We start from the raw sequence: 10,957 nt of genomic DNA on the forward strand, positions 1-10,957 counted from the left end.
CCTCGAACTTGACCGCCACCGCCCCACGGTCCTGGATTGGGGCTCTCAGGCGGGGCGTGACTGACAGAACAACTTTGGTCCTCCCCCGCCCCGTAGCCGACTTGGTACAGTCCGCCCGGCGTAAGGCGTTCCCCCCCACCCCACCCGCGCGTTCTCCTCAGGTTGGTTCGGCCCCCGTCTACTCAGGGGTGGTGCTTAGCCGGCGCCAGACCGACCCTCGGCTTCGGAGAGGTAGTGCTGTTCCTCTCGGTGCTCCCTCGGCTTCGGCTTCCTCCGCTTCCTCAGGGACCGCGGACCCTGGTATATGCCCTACCTCTGACCCTGCTAAAGCCATGTCGACCCCGGCCCGGCGCCGCCTCATGAGGGACTTCAAGAGGTAACCGGCGTCGGTTAGGGAAAGGCGCTTGAGGGGGCTGCTTGCCCGGGGCACAGGGCGGATCCCGAAACGGAACGGCTCCGGGTGTGGTGGTGAGGGGGGCCGGCCGCGAGTCCCGGGGCTGAGGGGAGCCGCTGTGTGTTTCTGAAGGTTACAAGAGGATCCTCCGGCTGGAGTGAGTGGAGCCCCGTCGGAGAACAACATAATGGTTTGGAACGCGGTCATTTTTGGGTGAGTCTGCGGTCCGGCCCTCGCCGGGGACTCAGGGGACCGGGGCCGGCCCCTCGATGAGCCGCGGGGGGAAAGGGGAAGATAGTTGGGGTTGTTTGGGCCTAGGCGCCTCCCCGGAGCCTCTGCCTCGATTAGCTCCGTTCTCGCTGCCAGGGGAACCGTTTGGGGTTCTAGGGGGGCGGGGTGGGGAGCGGTGGCGGCCTGCGCTGCCTCCAGAGCCCCGAGGGGACAGGGGTGGCTTCCCTAACACCGGACAGCTGTGCTGGACGGAGGGCAGGGATGGGAGACCTTGACAGAGCCGCCTCTTCAGAGGCTGCGGGAAGGTGTGGACCCCCTTGGCTGGTACTAACCGGTTCTTGTTTTTGTTTTCCTGTGTTGCAGGCCCGAAGGGACCCCATTTGAGGATGGTAAGAGAGTTTCTTAGCCCACCTTTCAGGAGCCTACTCACCAGGGAGAAGGGGGTCCCTGGCATCAGCAAGCATCCCCAGCTTAAAGAAGCAGCTTTGCCCTGCCTCTTCTGCCCACCAAAGGCTCAAGTGAAATTCAGTGTGTGGCAGGTTGTTCTGGATGGTCCTATGCTTAACTAAAACTGCACTTTTCTGGGTTTTTTTCCCCCTCCGTTTAATATATCCTGGGTGAAAGTAGTCACTTTTTAAAAGAAGTGCCACAGTGCTGGTATTCAGGATTTTGGAGGTTCGAGCAGTGTTTCTGCTAACTTTAGCCCCCACGGAGATAATTCAATATAAAACCGGTCCACCAGAGACCATCTGGTTCACTATGCGTTCCATCCCGAGGGCAAGAAGTGTGTTCAGCAGTACTTAGTGTGTGCTCTGTTGAGGGCTGAATGAATGCTTGCAAGATTCCCTGACATACAATTCCCTGGCTTCAACAATATGATTCAGAAGGCACATCAGCCTCACTTCTTTAAAGATGTTCTTACATACTTAATTTCAGTATAATGTTGTTCCTTGATTTTAAATTCATTTACAGTGTGTGCTTTCGTTTAGATCTTCTAATTGGTAATCTCAAAGCAACTTCAGAATTGAGATTTGTCTCACAGTAGTACCCAGTGTCCAGCCTACTTGAATGTTGAGTTTGTATCAAGAGGTGCATAACAAACGAGTTAGGCTTAACTTTTAAAAACACACGTTAAGGTCTCTTCAAAATTTGATATATTGAATGCTGCCGTGGAGTCTTATGCCATTAAGTTTTGCGCTTGGAAGGCAGAGCAGGCAGAGGCAGGCAGCTCTCTATGAGTTTGAGACTAGTCTGGCTTACTGTAATTTCAGGCCAGCCAGAGTTACATAGTGAATCCTTGTCTCAAAAATAAAGCAACAAAGAAAAAGCCCCCTTCTAATTTGACATAATTACAGATTCCTGTGCAGTTGAAATAGGTACTATAACAAGTCTATGTAAAGCCTTACTCCAGTCCCATTACCTATTTGGTAATGTCTTGAATGACTACAATAGCAGAATCAAAATGGTCAGTGATACAGTTTTATATGCATAAACCAAATTGTGTGTGTGTGTGTGGGGGGGGGTTGAACCTTTTAAAGGTTTAATTCACTTAAAGGATGATTAGAACTTTCTGAGTTCATGAAATTCTCTGGAATTGGGGGTATTTTAGTAACATACGAATGTGCACAGATACATAGACACATTCACCTTCAGTTTGAAGGTGATAACAGAAACATTTCTAAAACTACTTTTTTTTTTGGTTCTTTTTTTCGGAGCTGGGGACCGAACCCAGGGCCTTGCGCTTCCTAGGCAAGCGCTCTACCACTGAGCTAAATCCCCCAACCCCCTAAAACTACTTCTTATATATGTTGCTGACTCAGACTGCTTTTACTTACTGCTAGTAACCAAACGCTGTGAGGTAAGTCAAAATCAGCCTCGTCTGGAATTTGTCTCAAATACTTAAGATAGTCTTTGGAAACCATTGATAGTTACTAGAATACTGTTAGCTTTTACTCTATCTCACTGGTTAGGTAAATGTTACCTGCCGCAATAAAAAGAAATGACAGAGGACTGAGTGATTCTAGGGCACACAACTTTGGTGAATTTAATGTAAGAGCTAGTCAGTGAAAGAGCTAATTAGACTTAACTTTTCTCTACTATATCGAGATATATATAGTTTTGTTTTTTGAGACAAGGTTTCTTTGTGTAGCCTTGGCTATCCTGGCACTCTACTCAAGAGATCCATCTGCCTGTGTCTTGAAAATTCTAGAATCAAAGGTTGTGCCAAGTCTTTTTTTTTTTTTTTTTTTTGGTTCTTTTTTTTTCGGAGCTGGGGACCGAACCCAGGGCCTTGAGCTTCCTAGTTAAGCGCTCTACCACTGAGCTAAATCCCCAGCCCCGCTAAGTCTTTATAGATAAGTTTTATATGTAGTTCAGTGCTTCTCAACCTTCCTGATGCTGCATCCTTTTAATACATTACCTTATATTGTGGTGACCCCCAACCATAAAATTATTTTTGTTACTACTTCAGAACTGCAATTTTGCTACTGTTATGGATTGTAATATAAATAAATGTGTTTTCCAATGGTCTTAGGTGACCCCATGTGAAAGGGTCATTCAGCACACCCCCAAGGGGTCACAACCCACAGGTTGAGAACCGCTGGTGTAAACCACTTCAGCAATAATGGGCTTTACTTTCACACACACCCCCATTTTGCTCAGACTGTTTTATCTTAGGCACAGCTTATTAATAGCACATCATTTTGCTAAAGTCTGGCTACTTAAGATTTCAAGAGTGCTCCTGATATTTAAAGTAGTATCATTTGAAAAGGTACTTGTAGACTCCATTATCTTCCTGTATTGTTGCCTTTGACATTACTGGTGTTGATTTTGATGGTGTGTATCTATCTCTAACATGGCATTGCTGAAAGGAGTTAAGCTAAATGACAGTATCTGTCTCTGATTCTGTAAAACAGTCTAGTATACATGGATTGCTTCCTCAGCTGTTTAGAGCTCTCACTAGCAAAAGCCAATCCTGGCCTTTTTTTCATTACTTCTAATTACTTTCGGAGAATTTATAATTAGGGAAGAGATTTGGTAGAAATAAATAACAGCTGATTTGCTATCACAAATGTGTTTCCAAATTAAAAGCCCTCACACAACTTTTCTTTATTTCTTGGTAGTTGTTTCTGAACCAGATCCTAGTTAAGAAGAGGAAATCTGATGCAAAGAAAAATTTGTTTTTTGAGACAGGGTTTCTTTGCAGCCTTGGCTGGCCTGGAACTCATAGATCTACCTGCCTCTGCCTCCTGAGTGCTGGAATTAAAGGCATATAACTTAAATACAAAAATTATGGGATATATTTCTTATCATGTTCAAAATTACTGAGTGGGATAATTGTAGTCACTTTTTATGATATATGTGATCTAAAGAATTTGAGTGTGTGTATCTTTTCCTTTTAAAAAGGTATCTCTTTTTTTTTTTTTTTTGGTTCTTTTTTTTTCGGAGCTGGGGACCGAACCCAGGGCCTTGCGCTTCCTAGGCAAGCGCTCTACCACTGAGCTAAATCCCCAACCCCTAAAAAGGTATCTCTTAAAGTCCACTAGAGTGATGATGAATTTTCAGTCACCAAAACAAAATTAAGTCCATATAAATTTGCTTTTTCTCCAGGAAAAGTTAGTCAAATGACAAGAAACATGAGCAGAAAGGGTTAAGAACTTTTTCTGTGTGTGTGTGTGTATGTGTGTTAAGACAGGGTCTCTTGTAATCCAGGCTGGCTTCAAATTAAATATGTAGCTGAGGATGACCTTGAATTCCTGATCCTCTTGCTTCCCTGTCCCAAATGCTAGAATTAGAGGTATTTGTTGTCACATAGGCCATCAAGTCTAACTCTTAACTTCACTTTCAAAGACATTTAATCTATGTTATGTCTTTAGGCAGAACTTATATTCATCAATTCAACTATATCAGTCTTTATTGCCATATACTAGACATTTAACACATTTTTTCTGGCCTCCGTGTGTATTTGTGTTGATACTTAAAACATTTTGACCTCCTCAGGAAGTTTTAAAAAAAATTAGTAAAAACCAGTAAAGATTTCACACAACAATGATGAGTGTTAACCTTTCATTATTTTGTTTTTTTTTTTTTTTTTGGTTCTTTTTTTTCGGAGCTGGGGACCGAACCCAGGGCCTTGCGCTTCCTAGGTAAGCGCTCTACCACTGAGCTAAATCCCCAGCCCCACCTTTCATTATTTTGAAGCCTAGCCCTCTGAAGGTGAGCGCTAGTTTGAAATTGTTTAATAGCCTATGATTTTTAAAATTGCCTTAACATTTGTTTAGATCTCATAAATTGCATTGAGGGTTCTACTGAAGAGGCTCCCCTTACTTAATGTATCTGAAAGAAATGTCTTTTAAATGTATATATTGAATAAGATTTGGGTAAGTCTTAATTTCTAAATCAAGTGAACAAAAACACATTTCACTTCTGAAGATAGCTAAAACTTTTACAAAGATTAGATTCGCTCAGTAGTAGCTAGGTTAAGACTCCTGTTGCTTTTCCAGGACAAAGTTATGGCTTCACAAGCAGAGGGCTTCAGCCAAGGAATTTGAGCTGGCCACATATATACTTAATCTTAAGTGTTTGCTCTGTGACAGGAAATGAGTGTTGCTTAATATCTGAATTTAGTTGTGTACTTCTGACTGGTAGTAAAGTTTAGAGTTTGTATTTTTCTCTCATTCAGCCAGCTCTAGATATATGAGGCAGAATTATAGCTAAAGTAATTGTTCATTTATGGGGAACATTATGACTATGACTATACTCATCTGCCACATTTAAGCCTTACAGCAGTGTCACAGTGGATACTAATTATTAGCCTTCTTTTGCACATCCAAAACTTGAGGTTTACATACAATCAGTGATACCTGTATGTTTTACCACATGTCTGTGCACCATGTGTAAGTCTGTTGCCCGTGGAGGCTAGAAGAGGGCATGGGATCTCCTGAGCCTCCATGTATGTGCCAGGAACTTAGCCTTGAGCTTGTACTCTGAGAGCCATTGTGGTGTGTTTGCAGTTGCTTTCCTTGTGTATTGCTTTACTCTCTTTGGGTACCACATTCAATGAAGGTTCAGCTAAGAGTAGCTGGGGTCTCTGTGTGCTGTTAAGGCTTCCTAGTTTTAGAGCAGCTTCTTGGTCATAAATCCATTACCTATAATTTAGTGAGATTTTATCACTAATCTGTTTATACATAAGAGAATTCTAAGTATTTGAATATGGTCTACTATTTCCATTTGCATTACAGTATTGTAAAGGAAGGACTGTGCTTTACTTCTCAAGAAGAGGAAGATTCCTGGGTGTAGCAGCATGCACCTTTACTCCTAGCACTCAGGGGCAGAGGTAGATGAGTATGAGTTCAAGCCCAGCCTGGTCTATGTAGGGAGTTCCAGGGTAGCCAGGGCCACATAGAGACCCTGTCTCAAACAACAAAAAGGAAAACTATAAGCAGGAGATCATAAGCATACGCGTGCTCTGATGCCCATTCCTTAACTTTGTTCCCTTTCCTTCTTTATACACTAGCTATATATGGCCTTCAGAGTAAAACAGTTTCTAAAGTAACAGTAGTTGGGAAATGTACTATTCAGTGTTTTACATCTTGTTTACTTCTCTGTTTGTGGTTCTATGTATGTAACCCAGGGCCTGGAACAAGCTAAACAAAATGCTTTTTATTGAGCTACAATCCCAGGCCCTTGTTGTTGTTGTTGTTTTTTAAGCAATTCTTTCTTCCCCTATCCCTTCGTGTGTGTGTGTGTGTGTGTGTGTGTGTGTGTGTGTGTGTGTGTGTGTGTTTTGCTTTGTAGCATTTCCTTCCTTTTTTACATTTATTTATTTTCTGTATGCTTGTAGGTACACATGTGGAAACCACAGGACAACTTGGTAGTTTTCTCCTTTGACTTCATGGATTCTGGGAATCAAATTCAAGTTTTCAGGCTTAGCGCCTTTACCTACTTACCCATCTTCATAGATATTGTATTTTAAACTATTGTATTTTAAATGATTCTGGAATTTTGTGACTCATTCATAGCAAGGTCAAAGTTTTGATACTGTTATGCATCAGATATAGTAGTATTCTTTAAGTAGAAATAAACCTATTAATGAAAGGCAGCAGGAGACAAATTGCTAGCTTTAAAGGAACTAGTAATAAGTTATACTCTACCTAAAGTGTAGGCTTCTTCATAGCAATAATTTATTAAATGAGCCATAGTAATACCCACTCAAACTAATCAGATAATTTCTGATTCATATATATGCATGGACACAGACACAAATTTTTCAAGGTGTTTTCTCTGTGTAGCCCTGGCTGTCCTAGAACTTACTCTGTAGACCAGGCTGGCTTTATACTCAGAGAGACCTGACTGCCTCTGTATCCATAGTGCTGGGATTAAAGGTGTGCACAACCACCACCTGGCCTGATTCTTTTATATCATTCTATATTGTATATGATGTGTTTCTATGCATGTCAGAATGTGCTTGTGGAGGTCTGAGGCCAAGTACGAGAATATGTTCTTTTCATCTGTATCTGGGTTTCAGAGATGCTTGGCAATCACTTAGCCATCTCATAAGGACGCATAACTGATTCTTGAGTTTACTTGAAGAGATTTCAGTCGGAAAAAAAACCTAATTGCTTTCCTAAACCTAAAAAGCACAATTAAAAATGACAATTTACAGGATGCATACTCTCTTCTCACTTTACAACAGCCTACAATTCTTTTTTTAAAGATTTATTTATTTAATGTATGTGAGTACACTACAGCTGTCTTCAGACACCCCAGAAGAGGGCATCAGATCCCATTACAGATGGTCGTGAGCCACCGTGTGGTTGCTGGGAATTGAACTCAGGACCTCTGGAAGAGCAGTCAGTACTCTGAACCACTGAGCTATCTCTCTAGCCTCAGCCTACAATTCTTGAATGATACCCGAAGTATCTGTAACCTAGTATGCATTAGGGCCTCCAGCTAACCTTAGGATGGCATATTTAAAGTATCATTAAAGATAAATTTGTAGGAGCCATTAATTCAGTATAAACCAAATGTAATTTTAAAATCATTTTTTTATCCCCTTCATTAGTATGAATGATTGTACTGGTGTTTTAGTGAAGTACTTTGTGAGTCAATGATTGTACTGGTGTTTTAGTGAAGTACTTTGTGAGTCAAACTTGAGAGGTTTTTTTTTTTTCTTGGTTCTTCCCCCCCCCCCCCCCCCCGAGCTGGGGACCGAACCCAGGGCCTTGCGCTTCCTAGGCAAGCGCTCTACCACTGAGCTAAGTCCCCAACCCCGCCAAACTTGAGAGTTTTAAGAGACACTGCAAAGTTTGTTCTGGTTTAAGTTCAACTAAGTTTTTACTATTATTACATGAAAAGAAACCAATGTTTTTATCTGTGTTCCTTGTAATTTTGAAGGAAGGATATTTTCAAAGTGCATAGTGACTAGCATACAGCAAACAGCAATTTTGTTTATGGTGACTGTCTTTAAGTTTGGAGAATAATGGAAAAATAACTAAACCACTTTTGGGGGTGGTTCTTAGAACCGTTCCTAGAAATGTGTTTAACTAATCTCTCTCCTCTATACCATCTCCCTGTCTTTATGTTATCTCATTTAATATTTAAAAAAATCAGTTAGTATTAAAAAAAGTACATATGAAAAAAGTGATAAAATGTCTCCCCTCCCCCCTTTTTACTACAGGAACATTTAAACTTACAATTGAATTCACTGAAGAATATCCAAATAAACCACCTACTGTTAGATTTGTGTCTAAGATGTTCCACCCTAACGGTAAGTACTTTCAATGTTTTAAGGTCCTACAGTGCTTTTTCAGTGGTATTCCACATACTTTTGTGGCTTTTGTGTAGTACTTGAGTATTTTCTTAGGTATCTTCCTGTCTCTTGAAATGAATTTGTTCATAGTCTTTTACTATCTTTGTTCTTAGTCCTAGAAATGCAAGTGGATGGTATCATCCTTTGCTTAGAGTCTTAACAATCTGCTGGCTTTGTGGTCTTTGTTACTTAGTAAACAAAAATATTGGGGGTTCTGTTTAATGAAAAGTCAAATTAGGATAATTGTGTATTGCAATTATCTTCGTTAGCATTCAGAAAGTTATTGTTCAACTTACAGGTGCAAATCAGAATTACCATGGAACATTTTGTATACATATTGTGGTCCCACCCGAGACCCATACAACACCCGATTCTGTTGAAGGACCTGGCACACTTTGTTGGAAAAGTGCTAGCAGTCTATGGGATTCTGACTTTTACTTTTTTTGTAATTTTGATAATTTTTTCATGGTGTTAAGACTTCTGTATTTATGCCAAAATAAAACTTTGTGAATGCTAAGATATTATAAATAGAATATATAGTTTTCAGATTTGATGGGCTGAATTTTCTATGATTCCAGTGGTTAGGATAACCACTGGAAAACATATGATGTCCTGAACAGAAGAGCTGTTTCTTTAAAATAAATTCTGCCTTCCACTTATTTGCCGTTTATTATTTTCTGATCACTTTATATCCCTAGTAATGATTGATACCTTTTTAAACAGTTAAGTAGGAATCTTTAAACGTCAAAAGCAAAGTATTCTTGAGTATTTTTGTCTTGAATATGTTTAAACTTTAGTAGTCTTATAACATAACAACCTCTGTGTTCTTAGTCTATGCAGATGGTAGTATATGTCTGGATATACTTCAGAACCGTTGGAGTCCAACCTATGATGTGTCTTCCATTTTAACATCCATACAGGTGATTTTTAAAATTTTCTTTAATGTGATTATGGTCTTCCATGTTTTTACGTTAGTGATTGTTTTGACCTTTAAAATTTGGGGGCGAAGCTTATTGTATGAGAAAAAGGGATTAGGCCATTAAATTCCAGGTCACCAGGAAATATGTGTATGTACAGGTGCCTGAGCTCCTGGCAGTTAAAGTTAGTATGTAGAAGATGGAAAAATTAACTATTTGGGGCAGGTGTGCTATCACCAACTGATCAAACAACCGTTTGTTCTCAACAATTTTTGGTCTTGTTGCATTGAGGAACTCACATTTGTGTCTTTTCTCTGTAGTCTCTATTGGATGAACCTAATCCCAATAGTCCAGCAAACAGCCAGGCTGCCCAGCTGTACCAGGAGAACAAGCGGGAATATGAAAAGCGTGTTTCTGCAATAGTAGAACAAAGCTGGCGTGACTGTTGACTCAGGGTAGAGCAGAAGAGGCTGGCCATAAGAAAAATGTATATTGATGCATTTATCACCTTATTCCTAATTCATTACATTTACTTTATTAAAAACAAAATAGCTGTTGTGCTGTTTCTGTCTTCCCTTGGCAAGTTTTTCTTCCCCTTTCTGTCCTCCTGTGGAGCATCAGAGATACTATTTGAAATCCAATGTACTGTACCTGGGTTACTTGCAAACATTACAACTGCATACGTCCCTTTGTCGTATCTCATCTCCAGCCTCAAAGCGGTTATCAGGTTACTGTACTTTTTATACTAAGCTTTTAAGAAGATAAAATGTTACGTATAGTCTGGTGACCAGGATGTTATTTGTAACAAAATGATTGCTGCTGTGTTTCATCCTGACCAGTCCTTCCCTTGTGTTTGATTTGGCAAAGAATGTAGTTAGAATATGACCTAAAGAAAACAGGAATGTATCCATATAAACACAATTTGAAAGGGGAAGGAAAGCTGAAAAATCCTATACTCATTTGTAGGCAATATGAATTACAAGATGGTACTTACTGGTAGCAAGGAGACTGCTAAAGACCCAGCTAACAAACTGAAGCAATTTTAATAACTGACACAGTCCACTTTTTGCAAGATATTCATAGTGTAAGCTCGTTATGTTTCAGAATCCTGGCCTTCAGAGTTTTTTGCTTTTTATAAAGAGGTGTGAGAACAGGACTAGACTCTTTTTTTTTTAGTTAGGAAAAACTGAAGATCCTCTATTCTCTTAAAGGAGCAATGTTGCCCTAAATAAACTTTCCTTTTTATGATTCAAGGAAGGGAGCATATCTTGCAAACTTTTCCCATTCAGATCCAGAGTTAATGCTGCATGCTTTCAGTGTTTTGAGAACCTTCTAATGCCCATATCTGCAGTTTTTCTTTGGATATTTACACTTTTAAATATACAGTATGGGGCAAGGCTTGTAAATGTTTTGTCTAATATATTTTAATTGTTAATCTATTATGCATTTATAGCACTTCTAACTTTGCACAAGTAACCCATGTAAAAACTGTACATTTTCAAAAGTTGTAAATAAAAAAAATAACCTTAAAATTTAGTTCACATTTTTATTAACTTTTTAAGGGATTCTTATCTATTTATCTTCCCTTTTTAAAATGAGTACAAC

The 10,957-nt window shown here is 40.1% G+C and overlaps 1 protein-coding gene across 2 annotated transcripts; it reads left to right on the top strand.

Moving 5' to 3' along the window:
• Window positions 1-103: 103 nt before the first annotated feature.
• Window positions 104-10,884, top strand: Ube2a (ubiquitin-conjugating enzyme E2A). 2 transcript variants are annotated; one of them, NM_001013933.1, is made up of 7 exons: window positions 195-376; window positions 527-607; window positions 989-1,014; window positions 6,468-6,497; window positions 8,304-8,393; window positions 9,267-9,355; window positions 9,673-10,884. In NM_001013933.1, the coding sequence occupies exons 1-7, from the start codon at window positions 333-335 to the stop codon at window positions 9,799-9,801; spliced, it is 489 nt and encodes a 162-aa protein (NP_001013955.1). In that variant the 5' UTR covers window positions 195-332; the 3' UTR covers window positions 9,802-10,884. The 2 variants fall into 2 exon arrangements, with proteins under 2 accessions (XP_006257508.1, NP_001013955.1); XM_006257446.5 differs by lacking the exon at window positions 6,468-6,497 and having other exon boundaries at window positions 104-376.
• The last annotated feature ends 73 nt before the right edge of the window (window positions 10,885-10,957 follow it).

This window comes from Rattus norvegicus, chromosome X, assembly GCF_036323735.1.
Source record: "Rattus norvegicus strain BN/NHsdMcwi chromosome X, GRCr8, whole genome shotgun sequence".
Taxonomy (NCBI): Eukaryota; Metazoa; Chordata; class Mammalia; order Rodentia; family Muridae; genus Rattus; species Rattus norvegicus.